General features: G+C 35.0%; 4 protein-coding genes and 2 non-coding genes across 6 annotated transcripts; 2 read left to right on the top strand and 4 right to left on the bottom strand.

The window, feature by feature from the left end:
• The first annotated feature begins 611 nt into the window (after positions 1-611).
• F35C11.2 (Tyrosine-protein phosphatase domain-containing protein) lies at positions 612-5,551 on the top strand. Its single transcript, NM_063335.2, has 5 exons — positions 612-3,307; positions 3,740-3,932; positions 4,145-4,578; positions 4,761-5,002; positions 5,054-5,551. Exons 1-5 carry the CDS (start codon positions 3,110-3,112, stop codon positions 5,178-5,180), a joined length of 1,194 nt encoding a protein of 397 aa, NP_495736.1. The 5' UTR covers positions 612-3,109; the 3' UTR covers positions 5,181-5,551.
• On the bottom strand, positions 1,104-2,670 carry F35C11.3 (Protein kinase domain-containing protein). The gene is made up of 8 exons (NM_063336.2): positions 2,585-2,670; positions 2,409-2,535; positions 2,269-2,363; positions 2,049-2,220; positions 1,780-2,004; positions 1,602-1,736; positions 1,438-1,559; positions 1,104-1,393 (listed from the first exon to the last, which is right to left on the bottom strand). Exons 2-8 carry the CDS (start codon positions 2,532-2,534, stop codon positions 1,183-1,185), a joined length of 1,086 nt encoding a protein of 361 aa, NP_495737.1. The 5' UTR covers position 2,535; positions 2,585-2,670; the 3' UTR covers positions 1,104-1,182.
• Positions 5,552-5,677: 126 nt separating the features above from the next.
• Positions 5,678-10,991, bottom strand: nlp-5 (Neuropeptide-Like Protein). The gene is made up of 5 exons (NM_063334.6): positions 10,956-10,991; positions 6,853-6,946; positions 6,751-6,808; positions 6,283-6,420; positions 5,678-5,874 (listed from the first exon to the last, which is right to left on the bottom strand). Exons 2-5 carry the CDS (start codon positions 6,907-6,909, stop codon positions 5,756-5,758), a joined length of 372 nt encoding a protein of 123 aa, NP_495735.1. The 5' UTR covers positions 6,910-6,946; positions 10,956-10,991; the 3' UTR covers positions 5,678-5,755.
• F35C11.9 lies at positions 7,242-7,336 on the bottom strand. Its single transcript, NR_051426.1, has one exon. It is a non-coding gene; the product is annotated as a small nuclear RNA F35C11.9 (small nuclear RNA).
• 21ur-13324 lies at positions 10,842-10,862 on the top strand. The gene has a single exon (NR_051425.1).
• Positions 10,992-12,193: 1,202 nt separating the features above from the next.
• nte-2 (Putative patatin-like phospholipase domain-containing protein M110.7) lies at positions 12,194-16,657 on the bottom strand. Its single transcript, NM_063333.4, has 20 exons — positions 16,564-16,657; positions 16,429-16,516; positions 16,284-16,383; positions 15,798-16,107; positions 15,665-15,751; positions 15,405-15,614; positions 15,181-15,315; positions 15,033-15,134; positions 14,826-14,989; positions 14,649-14,780; positions 14,380-14,602; positions 13,917-14,333; positions 13,678-13,869; positions 13,357-13,632; positions 13,226-13,311; positions 13,101-13,178; positions 12,894-13,052; positions 12,763-12,851; positions 12,508-12,710; positions 12,194-12,435 (listed from the first exon to the last, which is right to left on the bottom strand). Exons 1-20 carry the CDS (start codon positions 16,606-16,608, stop codon positions 12,244-12,246), a joined length of 3,288 nt encoding a protein of 1,095 aa, NP_495734.3. The 5' UTR covers positions 16,609-16,657; the 3' UTR covers positions 12,194-12,243.
• Between the last annotated feature and the right edge of the window lie 67 nt (positions 16,658-16,724).

Below are 16,724 nucleotides of genomic sequence, written 5' to 3'. Positions count from 1 at the left end.
TTTAGGAAAATATGTTTCAGCTGACAACAATTTGAAAACAAAACTGTATGTACGAGAACTATGTATGTTTCAGCAGAATGAAAAACAAGTTTTTTCAGTATGATGGTTCTACGTTCTAATTGTTGATACCTGTTTGGTTGGTACTTTTATTCGATACTGTTTTTGATCGTTTACAATATAAAGCTTATAAATGTTTTCTAAAACTTCAAAAGTATGTCAAATAATGAACAACTTCTCGATTTGCTTTAAAAGGTTACATTTCAAACACATTTTTTATTTGATTACAATTGATTTTCAGTTATAATTGTTTTTGTTTTTAAAAGTCCAGAAGCATCTGTCAAAAGTTCAAAATGAAAGAAGATATGGATTAGTCATATAGTTATCACTGCATGCTGCTGCAAGGTGTCAGTACAATTGTCAAATAGACGTGCGTAGAGTTGAAAGAGACAGTGGAAATGGCATACAGACAGTTAAAAATGAAAGAGAGAAAACGATTTTGTTTACTTTTGTGACGAATGAAAAATGGCCGACTGGTAAAGAGAGAAAAAGAGAATGATAGAGAGAAAATACTGATTCATCAAATTTATTACATGCACTATTCGTCCTGAGTCGTATCAAGTTTTCCTGTACTGCTTTTTGTTTGAGTCTAGTTTTTTTGTTTTCAAAATTAAAAAACATTAGTTCAGTAAATAGTCAAATGAACAACATTTTCCTACTCGAAACATGTTTACGAGTATAATTAGACACCACATGATTTTTTTTGAAACTACATTTAGTTGTAAAATGATGAAAGTTTTTATGAAATTGAGAGTTTCGTAGCAGTTGTTGGTACTACGTACAAAATTATAAAAATACAGGGTAGCATAATATGATTCGAATCTTGGATGCTTTCAATTTTAAAAAATTGGTCTTATGTTGTCGTATTGCCAGGAGAATCGGAAGCATAAAGATTCCAATTTGCTTCAGCAGTGTTCGTAGTTGAAGCGTGATTTCAGAATATACTATGACCTCTATAAAGACCATTTTGTTGCTCAAGTTACCCATGTTTGTAATATTCTTTGAGCCGTAGTAGTTGCAATGAAAAATAAAAGATTCAAACAAAATTGCTTTCAATCATTCATTCATTCACTACAGCCAAACATCATTCACAAAAATAATTTCATCCCCAGAATCTAGTATCATCTAGATATTGTCAAGAGTGTCTTCTGGAGCATATTCTTCTCCATTCTTTGACGAAGAAGTTGTATCTGCACGATCTTCAGTAATCACACTCTCATCAACCTCATTGACTGTATCTGCTCCACCGCCACGCTCTGCATCCTCACGATCCGACTTGTTTCCATTGTTGTTCTCATCCAATGCACCTTTCAAGTTCCATTCGAATGGATCAGTCCTGAAAGTGAAAATATAATACAAGTGACTGCTCAACTATCATACATCTTGACTCCTTTTGGAAGATCAGCCTTCAACTTCTCCATGAAACTGCCATATGGAGGTGTCTCTTTGTAAGTTAACTTCCGAAGGGTAGTCGCAATTTCCAAGAATGATTTTGGACAACCCTGCAAGCAGAGTTTTGCTAATTTTAATACTAACAGTAATACCTTGCACAGCTGAACATCGGTAGTCTTCTCTTTCAAAGCAGAAGTTTCTTTTTTCGGTTTTCCTTTCCAAGGAAGAGTGGAGGTAGCAGTCTCGATCATGGCATACAGTGCTCCATACAAATCATCATGTCTCCCCTGTAAAAACGTATGTTTAGAGGTAGACACACGTGGCACTAACTTGCTCCTTATGCAAATGCACATTCAAACTACAATAGCGAACAGTTCCACGAAACATTGACTTGTTACGTGGCTCTCTCAATTTCAGCTTGCCACTTGCATCCGGAAGCATGATCTGACGTGATAAGCCAAAATCGAAAATGTAGACAACTTGTTCGTTCTTGACTCCCAACGCCATGTTGCTAGGTTTAACGTCACGATGAACAAACCCAGCTTCATGCATATCCTAAAGTTTAGATATTCTTAATTTCCTTTCAAAACTATATGTACCTGGAGAGCTTTGACAAGTTGAATGAAAACACGAACAGTTGATGGTGCAGACATTTTACGCTGTGGCAGTCTTCGACGAACATCTCCAATTTCTTTTCCAAGAACACTCATCACCATGTAAGTATATGTTTCGGTTTTCCCGGACCCCAAAAGACGACAAACGTGGCGAGAGCTGAAAAAGGAAAATTAAAGATAAAAATTACAATTTGGACTTATGTACTTTTGCAACTTCTTCAACACATACACTTCCATTTTAAGAATTTCATCCTCCTTATTCTTCATCAATGGTTCTACTTTCATTGCAGCACTTCCCTTCTATAATAGTTCTTATAGTAATTGAATACTTTCTTTCAAACTAACTCCTTGAATCAGATCCACGAGGAAAACCTGACCACAAGCACCTTCTCCCAACTTTTTCTTCACAGTGAACTGATCCTTGATTTTGTCGCCCATATTGACTTTCACTGGCGCAATTGGAGTTCCCATACTGGAATAGGATGATAATTGTCAGTTTTAGAAGTCTAAAAAATTCTTACCTTGAAGTATGACTTACGAAAGCTTTTTGCTCGAAAGATATCCAACAAAAATTTGGAGAAGTAAAACTGAACTTTATCAATAGAACAATCTAACGATGATTTTTGTTTTTTTTAGTATTGTACGGCAATGCCACGATAATTTATTTTGTAATTTTTCAAATTAAATATTTTTCACGCAAACAAACAATTTCTCAAAGTCTACAAAGACTACAGCCAAGAGAAATCAATAGACAGCTTATTTTATTGTCAGTTTACCAATTGTGAAAAGCACCCCCGCCACGCCCAGAACGACCGGAATAAAAAACATTAAAAATCGGAAAAAACCTGAATTTTCTAGAAGAAAAATAATTGTAAGGTTAAACAAAAATTATTAATCAAAATTCTAATTTTCCGCTACGTGAAAACCTTTGAGTGATCCTGTTAAAAAACAACTCAACAAAAAAACTTCCAACAGTTTCACAATTTTGAATCATTGTTTAATTTCTTCCGGATTACTCTTTACACTTCAATAAACAATTTACAATGATGACTCCTACGGATTTCATGAGATCATTCATAAGCCAATCTTGGCTGGAGGATGAAATCGAAGGATCAATCCGACAATTGGCTGGCACCGAGTCCCAAACAACTCAAACAGGAGGAGAAACTGCTGAAGGAAAGGAAGAGGAGGTGAACAAGAATGTCACTCCAGAAGAAGCATTCAAGGCTGTTACTGTTGAAGGGGTAAGTTGTATTCTACCTTGGCAGGCATCCAACGGATGCGCGGCCCAAGCCGTTTAACTTGATTTTATCGAATTGTGGTGTCTGGAAAGTGTCGTGTGCACCGAAATTCAACTTGTATGATGCAGGCACGTGGGAATGAAGGCATGGTACGCGAAGCTAATAGTAAGTAGTCAGCTACGTAGGCAGGCAAGATATTAATTCGTGCAATTTTTCCGCCTTCCTATAAGTAGGTACGTGCATTAACCCCAACGTAAATACCTTATAACCCGTGCGTCTGCATCATTCTGAACTTTCCAGCGCTTGAGATTTTCTGGGCTCATCAATTCAATAAATCACCAAGAAAGAAACAATAAAATTTACTTGAGTTGCGCCCCCGTGGCTTGGGTTGATCAACCCTACCAGAGTTTCGATGATCAAAAAGTCAATTTTCAGCCCGAGCTTTTGAACCAAATGCACACCTCCGCAATGACCTATCCAAATACATACGACAAATTCCTCAACAACATGGACATGAATCGTATTCCACACCTCTACTGCTTCGACCACTCGCGTGTTGAGTTGGCTCCACAGGATGGGAAGGATGACTTCTATAATGCTTCATGGGTTGATGGATACAGCAAGAAATGTTAGTTTTCTAACACAACTTCAAGTTTTTCATTTCTAGAATATTCCAGTAGTCACTGCATAGTTAGGTAATGGATTTTCCTTAGTACTATCGCATTGATCTACTTCTTTAAGTTTATAAAAAAATTTAAAACTGGTAGAATAAAGATTGAATTGTATAACTTCAGTTAAAAAAACAATAAATTCATAAACTGAGCAATTCTAAAATTGCAGCCGCCTACATCTTCGCTCAAGCTCCATTCAACGACCACACCGAGTATGTTTTCTGGAGAATGGTGTCTGAAAGGAAACCGTCGATGATCCTTGTCTTCGGTGACATTGATGAGAAGCAAAAACGCAAGGCTCCATATGACATCTCGGATCGTGGATTTGAAAAGTCATTCCTTCATGAATTCGGAGCCAAGAGTCTGGAAGAATGTGAGCTCAAAGCCAAGATCTGTCGTAAATTTTGGCCGGAAAAAGGATCGAAGAAAGATTTTCCCGCATTGTCGATTCAAGCATCAGATGATCATTCGGAGACTCATATGAAGACGTTCAATCTGACAGTCACTGAGAAGAAACAAGATCATCAAACTGTTCTCATGCATTTCTATGAGTGGGCGGATGCATCCAAGTTGCCGGAGTACATGTTGGATATGAGAGCTTCGGTTAGTTATTTCAAAAACTTAATTGTAATAGTTTCAAGTATTGGGTTATAAACTCGATCAGTTCGGATTCCGAATGTCTAAATAATGTAGATCCTAAGATCATTTCTTTGAGCAAATAATTGAACAATAAGCATTATTTTATCCAATACCGTACTTTCCTTATTAGTGTCGGTGTTTTTCAGATCAAACTGCAATACATTCGTAGTTCTAAGAAGACTGGTGTCTGCATTGGTCCGATTATGCTCGTTTGTGCCACTGGAGTTGAAAAATGCGCAATTTATGCAACAATTGACATCATTGTGAGCCGCATCACCGAGGAGCACAGAGTCGGATTCAAGGAAACAATGTCGGCAATCAAGATGCAGAGATTCGGATGTTTCCGTACTGTTGGGCCATACTCGACTGCTTGTGAAATGCTCATGAAGTGAGTTTTCAACATCCTTTTTCAGTTTTTCGGAATTTGAAAATTTTTTAGGTTTGCTGTCACAACTGGTGTTGTACACGATGCAGCGATTGGAGAGAAGCCGAAGCCACAAAAGTCAATTGTTGGAAAGGGACCGAAGAGTGGATTTATCACTAAGAAGAAGCCATCCGGAAAATAGAACTCGCTAGATTTATAAATAAAGTTTTGTCAGGAACTTTTTTACTAACAAAAAATCTTACGTTTGGCTTATCTTATGTTTGATTGTAAAATTAGCAATAGGCAGGTAATTCTTCATGTATAAGTGCCTACCTCGTGCATAAATTATACCGGCCTGAATTCTGAATCATGTTTGTAAGGGCCTGCGTCTCAACCATCTAACATATTCTTGCCTTACTACTCACCGTTCCTACTTGCCTATGTGACTGCATCATGCCTACCTCGTGTCTACTTTTCTTCTGTGTGTTCTATTTGAAACTCTGGAAGAAACAATTTCCGAATTTGGTCCTGTAAGCGCCGAGTTTCAAACGTTCAAAAATGTTTTAATAAAATATTTCTCCAGAAGAATCCGGTTTTTCTAATACATTTCACCATATATTCGTTCCGTTCTCAAAAACACTCGTTTGTGTGGTAAGATCTAAACATAAAATATGAGGTAGATAACCTTTAAATGTAACATTCAAACAAGAAGCATCTTCATTTGGTCAATTCAATTTTATGAGACAATACAATAAACTGGTAAATTAATTTCAATCATCACTTTCTTCCGAATCCCATTCCACCAAGAGTATCCAATGAGCTAAAGTGCTGGAGGGCACGCTTGTCATACACAAAAACTCTCGAAGATGATGATGATCGTTTACCGAGTCCCATTCCTAAAACTTTATTGATGTATCAATGATTAGACCAATTGTAGAAAAAAAGAACAATTGAAGGATTAGTGTAGTGGTCTATGAATATCTCGACAATCTATTTATAATCTTACAACTTGAATGATGTGATTAAGAACATTGAAGTTTGCAGTTGCTAAAGATGTTCCAAAAATCGAAAGATCAAGTGAACGCAGTTTAATATTTTGAAAAACTTACCCCCTGATTATTTAACAATTTTCATTATTTTATATGACTAATTTCAGATTAGCTTCGCACAATTGACGAACTTATAGACGAAGTTTCAAAATTTTGATTTTGTTGGAATTTGGTCTCAGAGTCTCAGAGTAGCAGGATCAAACTATGAATCATTTTTCATATTTTTTCAACAAGAAACGTGTTACATACACCTACCTCCAAGTGAATCAAAAGTGCTCAATGCTCTTTTCTCTCCTGCTTGATCTGGTTCACTTCGCTTTCCGAGACCCATTCCTCCAAGAGTGTCAAAACCGGCGTACTGATTCAGTTGTGAGACTGATCGTTTTGCAAGTTCTGGAATTGAAATAGAACACTATAACAATTTCATATGCGACCAAACTATTTTATTATATCAGATTTTAAATTCATTCCACATGGACGCATGCATACTTCTATGCATATCTTGAGTCATTTGCAGATATTTTTCAAATTGAAAATAAAAAAGTAATGGTTTCCAAAAAATTCTGGAATATCTGTTAAGTGGTTCCATATGTTTCTTTGATTTTTTATTCAAAACACAGTCGAGAAATAGTCTACTTTTATAAAACACATCGTTATTGACTTTTATGGATACTTTATTTATTTTTCATAAACATCTTAAAGTCAAAATGAAACAGCACAAACCTCGGTTAATTTCTATCAACGCGCGCATCGGAGCTGATTGGAATCTGACCGAGGAAACCTGGATACTTTAATTTTGAAATTAACATTGCACAAGAAACAAACCACAAAAGATGCTGCAATATTGGCAATTCCCATCAAGACCATAATTTTCATCAACATTTTTAGCATTCTAATGTTGATTTTCTGTTGAATATACCTGAAAATATAATGATGAGGGGATTATTTTTGTGAGTAAATGACGATCAGATTAGAGAGGTAGAAAACCTCAGAATAATATAAAAGTAGGCGTCTTCCGTCCGCCTCGTGGCTTATTCTGACCTATTCAGAAGGCGTGGGAACATAAATTTGTGTGGGTCAGGGTTATATTCAAAAAGTCAATTGAAGGGTATTTGGGAGAAGCTGGTTTTTAGTCTTAAGTAGGATTAAAATAGTACAAGGAAGAGGCTGAAAATAATTTCAAGCGTTTACCACTCGGACATCAACCGTTGATATAAAATTTGGAACGCTTTATGAATTTGCGTGTCATCCTTGCGCAGGGTTCATGCTAATCTTCTCTCTATTCACGGCCTCTCTTCATTTCAAAAAATAAATCAAATTGACGTGATGAACTTTCTCTGCGTCTCTCATGGGCGAGAGAGTGAGCTTTTTGAGCCGAATTTGTACTGAAAACGGTAAAATAGGCCGGAAACGGCTGATAGTGAACAAAATCTAATAAAAATTTACTAACTGCCTGATCAAACACATAGAAATTATATGAAAAAAGGGCAAAATTGTAAATCACCTATGAATACGCCCACATGTGAAAGTTTAAAATTAGTGATTTTCCAGACAAAACTGTTTAAAGCCGGCGATTCGCTGATAAATCTTTAAATTTTTTATTAATATATTGTCAATTAAGACTAAGTGTATCTATTTTATGGAAATATCTAGGTTAGTGATGTTCACGACGCCGGCAGACGGAAAAACAAAAGGCTACCTCGAAAAATGGATTTTTTCGGGACCTCTAGTGATCCTTGAAAAGAGAAATTTGAAAATTGAAGGCCACCATTTTGTAGATAATTTTTTTCTGATTATTTTCTGTTTTTGATGAAGGTTTTTTGATGAAAATTGACGTCGGCATCTTCAAAACAAGAATTAGGCCTGAAAACTCCAAAAATCGTTAAAAAACGACAATTTTTGGTGGGTTTTCCTAATTTTACGAGACGCACCAAGACATAATCAAAAATTCAACCTCACCAAAAGTTGCAAAATTCTCTAAGGAAGAGATTAAGATGTCAATCACCTGATTTGATCAAAAACTGATTGAGTAACTTCAGTTTTAAGACAATGCGATTGTAATTTTTGGACAACCGCAAGCATAATAGTTGATGTGAACGCTTTTGAAAACATATAACTCGGTAACCAGAAAAGCTATCAAGAAACTTTGAACTACAAAAATAATCTTGATAACACAAGAAACATTTTCTATGTTCATAATACTTGGCTATTCTCACAAAATACATAGTTTAAGCTATGTAAAGATTCAATGCTTTGAAAAACTTTGATAGAGATACCACGAAGGTATTCGAAATTATCCGTTTGCACAATCAACTCAAAGAAGCAAAAAATAACAAAGTCTGGATTAATACCGTCTGATACCTTTTTCATATGTCACTTTTTGTTTTTCCCGTACGGGATCCCGTCTTTACAGTCGGCAACCGACTGAAACCGAGGCCACCAATGAATAACTCAGGTTGTGAACCATGCCGGGAAAGTCTCATCAGTTTTCCATCAGTGTACGACAAAAAATATACCGTATTTCCTCTATTAGTCTTGCACCCCTATTAGTATTGCACCCCTACGGACCAATCGAAAATCAGTCATGCGGACTCTATTAGTCTTGCACCCCTACGGGTCAATTGAAAATTAGTCTTGCATTCAAGACTAATAGAGGAAATACGGTAATTGGGTACGATAGGAATACGGTAGGTTTATAAGTTATGTAAGTTTCTACAAATGTAACTACTTCAGTTTCTCTGTACCAAACTTTGAAGAATTTTTTATTACTTTAAAGATCACTGAAATAGTGAGCCGTTGTCTACGAGATCAAATATGTCCGAAAATTACCATTTGGTATCGGTCCTAACAAATCAGTATTTATACCAAAGTTGTTTCTTCGTCAATATTTTGAATTTAATTTAAAAACACATATATTATTCAATTTTCAATCTCACGTGAGAGAGTGTGAGAGAAAAAGAGGAATTTTGAAATAAATGAAATTGAGAGAGGCCGTGTCTATTGGTCCAATTTTAGTATATGTTCTCGGAAGACCGAAATTGAAAAACATGGAACAAAACAACATTCTCAGTATTGAGAATTTTAGAAGATGTAATATCTGCAGAATGTTTTATGATTTTTGTGATTTTTTCCTTTTAAAATTCTGAAGTTACCACATATTGTTTCTTCTTGTTTCAAATGTTCTCTGCAAGCATAAAATCACTCAAATCAGATTATTTCGAATTAGTGGAACTTTTCTCTCCAAAAAATTAGTTATTCTACGGCTATAAAACACATAAATTTGTTTAAAAATAAGAAAATGATTAGTTTAATATTTTAATAGTGTTCCAGAGATTAGCAAATCATGACGACTGGCGGTTTTTGTTTTGGTAAAATTTTAAAAGAAAACGCTTATTCGGATTTTTTGCTAGTTTTCAACCAATTTTTTGTTTTCGCAAATTTTTGAAAAATTTAAGTACTTCTTACCTTATCCGGTTAAATACACAAATCATACTATGTAATCCTTTATCTATTAAATTAATTTTCCCACGAAGGCAAATGCCTGCCTTCAAGCCTACCAAAGCATGCCACTTACCTACAGTGAAATACACTATACAATTTTTTCATGTCTTAACTGAACTTGCAAAAAACTAATTGAAATTGGAAAATAAGACTTGCATTTGAGTTTACTGCAAAAGGCAGAAAACAGACGCTAGGCAAGCCTGGAAACTCGTTTGCCTTCTACAGAAACCTTCGTTTATTTCCAAAAAAAAATAATTAAAATTTTCATTTTCAACTGCATCAAACAGAGGTTTTCAATGTTATTAAAATAAAAAAATAAATTTAGAAAAAATACAATTTTTCATCTAAAGAAAACCTATTTAGGAGAATATCTGCCTCCCTTTTTTAAATTGGTAACTCTTGAAATGTTATAGAGAAGTCAACCATTCGATAGAAAAAGTACAGAACAACAATTAACTATTACAACAATTATTGTTATATTCTTCAGATATTTATAAATTTCCTTTACTCACTGATAATCAACAAAACATAATATGACGCAGACAGTCTGGTACATTGAGCTGACGCATTAATCGTTGAATTATCATTCTTTCAAAATTATTTTCTCAGGTTTGTATAATGCAATGTGAAAATCAATTTAGAGTCTTTACGAAAGGTAACTCAAATTCGGCAAGTTTAAAAACGTTTTGAATGCAGAAATTCATAAAATAAGGAAAGCCGGAACAAAAACAACTCAATGATGTGATCTACTTACATCCGTAAATAGAAGACGGACCTAAATAGATAAATCGTGCACCTTTTCAAAATAATTTGAAATCGAGTGAAACGAAAAGAAAAACGAAGCGCCTCGAAATGACAAAGCCAAATTGAAATCTACGTACTCTCGTGAGTTTTCTTCGAAAAATGCAAAGATTTGCGTACGCATCGTCCTATAATCTCCATCTTTTCATCTTCAATTCATTATATATTTTTGGCCTATTTGGCTCTTTTATTCAATTTCTTGGCAAAAAATTCAAAAGACAAATATCACTTATCTTTGTTTTTTTTCAAAGATTTTAGTCAGTTATTCATCAGTTTTCAACGTCACCTTTGAGGTTGCGATAAGAAAAGTTGGTTGAATGAATAGATGATACAATTGAATGTGTTCTTGAATGATAGATATATATCAATGTTCAGAATGTATATAGTGGAACCGTCTGGATTTCTTTTCTTTTTTTGTGTTTCATTTGAGTATTTTTCTGCAAAATTATGAGAGCAAAACTCTCGTCTGTTTCGAAATCTTGGGTTATTTACAAATTAACATTCACTATTGGTCTCGAAATTCTACGGAAAAATCAAAAATTAGTCCACCATGCAGGTTTTTAAAATTAAATTAAATATACTTATGTAGGAAAAGTCTTATTGTATTCGAATGTTTAAAAACTTACGCGATTCCGGAACAAACCCTAAAACTCCCATCTTCACCCTGAAATGTTATTAGAAAGGTTTTCAATAATAATTTTGAGTTACTAAATATATAAAGTGGAAGTATTTTATAATTTACAACCATCGTGAACCTTTTCGGCCCCGCCTATTGTTTTTTTGTGAAGATTTCTGAGAATCCGATAACAACAGTAAAGAGAAAATTGGAATTTCTGCTCAAGCGAACACATTCTTTACGGTATCAAATGTTCTGTTTGAATCTAAACTTTGTTCACGGTAAAAATATTTTGTAGAGAACACAAAAAGTTATATCTAAAGGGGGTTTCATAATTTCTGTTGAGCACAATCTTTGGTTTTAACGAACAAGCTGTAAAATTATCAAGAATAACTATTCTAGTATCAAAACGGTAGTACATGTTTCTTTATTAAAACCTTAAATATATCAAACTGCACCGCTCAGAAACATAATTCAAAATCACTGAAAATTAGGAAAACGCTGCGTTGGAATTTGGTCTTCCAACTAATGAATCATGCACAATTTGCAGAAAAATACAAGAATTCGTCGGATATATCTCAGGAAATTACACCAATTTGTCATGTCAACATCGAACAGAAAACGATCAAAATGAAATGAAAAGTGAGAAGATTTTGAGATTTTATTCACTGAATCAAAACGAAAACGTCAGAGAAAATATTGAAATGTGAGGGCGGATTTGAAATTTCGAGGGCTTCACTGCTAGTAATCACCAAAAATTTGCCCATAAATTTCCGGCTTCTTTTTGGTTCCTCCTTCGAAGAATTCATGAATCTAGACTGAGAAATTGATATAATAAAGTGTATTTTAGTATAACGAAATATGAAATGACGTTCAAAAGTAAATGATATTACTTTAAGCAGACTATGATAGTGATTAATTCCTCTTTTTGAAACAAATTTTTCAAGTATGAAAAGTGTAAAAATACATTTGTCCTCAGAGGTAACTCTGTGGTTTATAATTTTGCAAAAGAGGAATGATCTAACAGAAGGAAGTTTTGGAAGTATACTAATGAAGTCATGCAAAATAATTCTCAAGTCTATCAGAAATAGACAAGATTCTGCATCGTCATAGTTTCTTGCGTGCTCGATCTCCCGAAAATAGAAATGATTTAGGTTCATGAAAAACTGTTGGAAGCTGGTCAGCATTTTTCAAAACCACTATGCAAGGTTGTGAAAACAAGCCTAAATACCAAAGAAGGACACAAAATTGAATCAGAAAATGTTTTATCTTGTATATTCTCAATAATTCATCTCAATTCAATCTGATTTGATATCGCTGGGTGGTTTTGGAAGAACAGGCATATTGACAAATGACAAAATGTTATCATTTTTCGATTTTTGAGGAGTTTGTCGGACGTTTCTTGCACATCCAAGCAACTTTCTTCTGGTGGCCACTGAGTCCTCAAAGAATTCTTCCATCTTTTGCTTAGTGATGTCATATCCAATTTGCTGAAAAATATTTGATTAAAACTTAAAATTCTAGTTTTAGCTGATGTGTTGAATGAAAGTATCAAGACTCACAGCTGCCTGGTCGAATTTTGAGAAATCGAAGATACCAAAGCTTTCAATCGGAAGTTTGACATAATAACAATATTGAGCATTTTTGACAATTTCCATCTGATTGACACAGCAAACGTACGCGAGACGATTCTGTACTTCGTTCATATTCAAAACGCGAAGTTCTTCTCCAAATGGCCACCAACGTTTGAATAAACACCACGTTCCTAAAAATAATATTGATTAGGACAACATATATTCTAGAGTCCACTGTCTAACCACTTATTGAAAATCCATAATTTCTCAAATTAGTGTTATCATCTGACATTCCAACATCAATTGCAATCACTACATTAGCACCAAGAGACCTGAAAGTTTAACCTTTACAATTTTAATTTTTACAAAATTACCTCATAATATCTGCTGGTAAATTGTTGACATATGCTCCATCTAATAACAAGTGACCATCCTGTGGATCACAAATGGGCGGTACATAACCAGCAATAGACATGGAACTACGAACAACAGGCCACATAATACCATTTCGATGGATTCTCATAGATGAAGATCTTCAAAATTATTAAGTTATTATTTACTATTAACACTGGATAACTCACGTTAGATCGGTTGTAATACAAAAGAATGAAACCCAACAATCTTCAATATTAACGTCATTCAACATTCGTTGAACACACCTCAAATAATTCATAATGCTAATATGTAAAAATGTTATGATTCTTACAAGTTGAATCGATGACCCGTCAGAATTCCACAGTATGGCCATGTTAAATCTCGAACGACATCAAGAATATTATTCCTCAATCGATCCTTCAAAAATAAAAACAAATGTTAATAATTGAAAACAAAACAAACGGTGAAAAAGTCCTTCATTCTCCCGACTGCACGAATATCTGGAGTAGTTGCATAGAGTGATCCAAAGAGTGCTCCAATTGATGTTCCTCCAACCATATCAATTTGAACTTTCTTCTCAATCAATGCACGAAGAGCACCTGCATGAGCAGCTCCACGAGCTCCACCACCACCAAATACAATGCCAATTGCATTTCCAGTCAGAATTCGAGCAAGTCTTGAAAAGTCGGACTGATAGCTGATTTCACCATACACCGTTGTTTCATAGTATTCAACGATCTAAAGTTGTAAATTAATTTCTGAAATTGAGATATATCTAAATACCTTTTTCTCTCGAGTTTTCAAAGGAAAACTGAAAAGTCTATTTGGAGCTCGTAGATGATGATATCCAGAATAATATGATTCTTTAATCCAAGCAGCTGTACCACTTGGTGTTGGTGTATCGATTGGCCATAAAAATACAAGCTCTTTTGATTGACGGACCCCCTTTTCATTGCATGACAATAGTGCTTCAGCCTGAAAACAAAATATTTTAGAATTACTATTGATCAATGGTTGTGCACCAAAACTTGTTCTTCTTTACTTTCTGTTCCAAGTGCCACCATCAAAATTGCGTCAGCCATTCTTAAGCACCGCCTCGTCCAATTCGTTTTATGGAAGTCACATTGATAAAGTACCAACGAATATGCAATTTCTTGAACATTCAACCAATGCATCAATCCATAATCTGCTTTCTTTGTAATTACTTCTGACTCAAAATAGTTCTCAACAACGGAACTACTCAGTCGAAGTGTTTTGACATGCTTCGACAGTTGATTGTACAGTTCACAAGTAAATTCTGTCAACGGGACACGTCTTGATGCTGGAACTATAGCAATTGTTCGAAGATTTTGATTTCTTGTAGTCTCCACGTGGCTCATTGTTTCCGGTGTAGGGGCTTTCCAGCATTTACTTATCAATTTGAGAAGCTTGTTTCCCACCTGAAAATTCCGTAAAATCACGTCTCGACCACCGAGCAGAATTCACCTGTGGATAACGAATCTTGACAAAACTCAGCAAATTCTCGGGAATGCACACAATATGAGAGAATCTGACAGCCATCACCGTGTTCCTTCTTGGTCGTTTCTCAGCCATATCAGTGATTCCGATTAGATCCAATCTACCATACTCCTCAATTATTTTCGTAGAGTCAACAGCTCGAAGACGTCCACCCATCACAATATGCATCGAATCTGATTTATCACCTTGCCTGAAATGTTTTAATCTCATTCAAACAATTCAATGCAAAAACCAACCTAAACAATGCTTGTCCAGTTTCAATTCGATGCCAATGAACAGCCATATCGAAGACTCGAGCAAATGGAGAAATAAATTGAAGTGCATGAAATGCTAATCGGAGATATATAACAGGATGTGCAAAAAGGAATCTGAAATATTGATCCAATTGGTAAATTGTGAGAAATTCAACTCACTGAATGTATTCATCTCTACAAATTTTGAAATAAATCGTTTTTTCCAAAGCTTTTGCACTGCACATTGCTGGTTCATTCGTCAGTATTTGCATGGATGGAAGCATGTCTCCAGGATAAACATCAAATGTCAGCGATGTTCCAGTATCATCATGTTCCAGATCACCCTACAAAAACCACCCCAATGGGAATCTTTTCCAGTTATCCTACTCTTTTCAGTCGCAGTTTTCCGAAGACCACAAATATCATATCAATTTCAAATGAATTCTCTTCAGTAACCACAGTTCCTGCTTGGCATTCGTATTTTCTCACCTAAAATTTTGAAAACTAAGAACGAATTTTCTGAATCGATAATTACTTTTTCTCGAAGCTTATCAGATTGATCCGGTATTCCCATTGCTTGAGCTATTGCTTCAACGCCTTTGTTCAATTGTTCAGCTTCAGTGAGTTTATTGAAGTCTTTGAATTTTCCAGAATCAGGAAGTTTTCGCTTCTAAACCAGAGCGTTTTGAACTTTTTTTGAACTACAGAGCCCGAAATGTGCAATCATGCATAAACCTTGACCTGTTTCATGAAACTTACCGCATTCAAACACTTTCCACCAATTCCCAAATACATGTTACATGTAATAAGTGTACATTGCTGTAAACGTGTCATCACGACTTGAATTGTACGAATCCATTGCTGAGGATTCGCGATGAATGAAGTATGAAATGAAGTAAGGTGATAAGTAGCAACTCGGCAACTTGTCAAAGCTTTCAGATGGATGTACTTATTATTTGGTTTCTCATTCTATAAGTTATTCAATTTTCACAAATCACGAGTCCAACGACTGAAATTACCATCAAAATTTCGATGATGGAAGTTTGTGAGAAATATGATTCACCACTTCTAAGTGTTTTAATATTGCAGTCGTAACGCTTGTCACCCTAAATGATATATTGAAAACATTATTTATTGGATCTATTCACTTACCAAACTAACATTTGTAAAAATACCCAATTCTCCAGAAATCACAACCACTATTACATCATTAGCACGTCCAGGAGACAACACTACACTTCCTGTATCAATTGACAATGTTTCAACATCTTTCGGGTCTAATTGCCATGTTGTGGGTAATTCAAGGCCTTCTAATGCTTTCAAAACGAAGAATATTTCCGGTTTGATGTGTGATGGTACTTGTTCTTGCTCGTTTGGCTCGAAAAGTTCTCTGGGAGGCTGCTTTGAAATCTTTTCACTAGAGTCTCGTTTCTTATCTGGTGTCATCTCCTCCTTGCTTGATCTGTAGTTTTACAATACTTTGAAGATTACATTTGCAATATGCTGGATTTTTTGAGGAATAGTTCTGACATATATTAAGGGGTTCGTGTAACTTGAATCCAGCTAGTCAAAACCATTGGGAGTTCTCAATTGCAGCTAGAATCGCTCAAACCCTGTAGATTATAAAACTTATTTTACCTTTTCTTGTGTCTTAATGGACTGATTGGATAGAATATTGGATTTCGCTCCGGCGGATCAATGAACACTTCCGAGCTATTTTGAGTAGTGTCAGGGAAATCTGAACAAAACATAATAAGTTAAGCTACACGAAGGCTATTCATACATTGCAAAGTAGCATCTTCGAGTTGTTTACTAGGCCAGAAGTAATAGATAAGTATCACCAATGTAATACACATACATAATTCTAATATCTGGAATATACTTATCTTTTATTAAATTTAGAAGTCTAGGCACTTACGTTTTCAAATATTAAAAGTAATACCGACAACAGGTAATGTAACATTTCGGAAAAATGCGAAATATCCTATTTCTTCTCGAGAACTATTCGGAAATAAATTGAGTCTCCAAATTGAAGAAAACTTTTTTGTTGAATACCGTGGCGGGATAAAAATTACGTGT

This window comes from Caenorhabditis elegans, chromosome II (assembly GCF_000002985.6).
Source record: "Caenorhabditis elegans chromosome II".
Taxonomy (NCBI): domain Eukaryota; kingdom Metazoa; phylum Nematoda; class Chromadorea; order Rhabditida; family Rhabditidae; genus Caenorhabditis; species Caenorhabditis elegans.
The sequence above is the reverse complement of the archived record's forward strand: the minus strand, read 5'-3'. Positions and strand labels throughout refer to the sequence as shown.

What these genes read in the sequence shown, in the direction of transcription:
- F35C11.3 (NM_063336.2), bottom strand. Translation starts at nt 2,534, where the DNA reads ATGGGAACTCCAATTGCGCCAGTGAAAGTCAATATGGGCGACAAAATC. An exon ending in GTGTTGAAGAAGTTGCAAAA is followed by an intron (nt 2,221 to 2,268) that starts GTACATAAGTCC and finishes TTCCTTTTTCAG; the next exon opens with CTCTCGCCACGTTTGTCGTC. An exon ending in CTTCCAAAAGGAGTCAAGAT is followed by an intron (nt 1,394 to 1,437) that starts GTATGATAGTTG and finishes TTTCACTTTCAG; the next exon opens with GACTGATCCATTCGAATGGA.
- F35C11.2 (NM_063335.2), top strand. Translation starts at nt 3,110, where the DNA reads ATGACTCCTACGGATTTCATGAGATCATTCATAAGCCAATCTTGGCTG. An exon ending in TGATGGATACAGCAAGAAAT is followed by an intron (nt 3,933 to 4,144) that starts GTTAGTTTTCTA and finishes CTAAAATTGCAG; the next exon opens with CCGCCTACATCTTCGCTCAA. An exon ending in TGTTGGATATGAGAGCTTCG is followed by an intron (nt 4,579 to 4,760) that starts GTTAGTTATTTC and finishes GGTGTTTTTCAG; the next exon opens with ATCAAACTGCAATACATTCG.
- nlp-5 (NM_063334.6), bottom strand. Translation starts at nt 6,909, where the DNA reads ATGTTGATGAAAATTATGGTCTTGATGGGAATTGCCAATATTGCAGCA. An exon ending in GTTGATAGAAATTAACCGAG is followed by an intron (nt 6,421 to 6,750) that starts GTTTGTGCTGTT and finishes TTTCAATTCCAG; the next exon opens with AACTTGCAAAACGATCAGTC. An exon ending in CACTTTTGATTCACTTGGAG is followed by an intron (nt 5,875 to 6,282) that starts GTAGGTGTATGT and finishes ATAAAGTTTTAG; the next exon opens with GAATGGGACTCGGTAAACGA.
- nte-2 (NM_063333.4), bottom strand. Translation starts at nt 16,608, where the DNA reads ATGTTACATTACCTGTTGTCGGTATTACTTTTAATATTTGAAAAC. An exon ending in GTGGAAAGTGTTTGAATGCG is followed by an intron (nt 15,316 to 15,404) that starts GTAAGTTTCATG and finishes GCTCTGGTTTAG; the next exon opens with AAGCGAAAACTTCCTGATTC. An exon ending in ACTGGACAAGCATTGTTTAG is followed by an intron (nt 14,603 to 14,648) that starts GTTGGTTTTTGC and finishes AAAACATTTCAG; the next exon opens with GCAAGGTGATAAATCAGATT.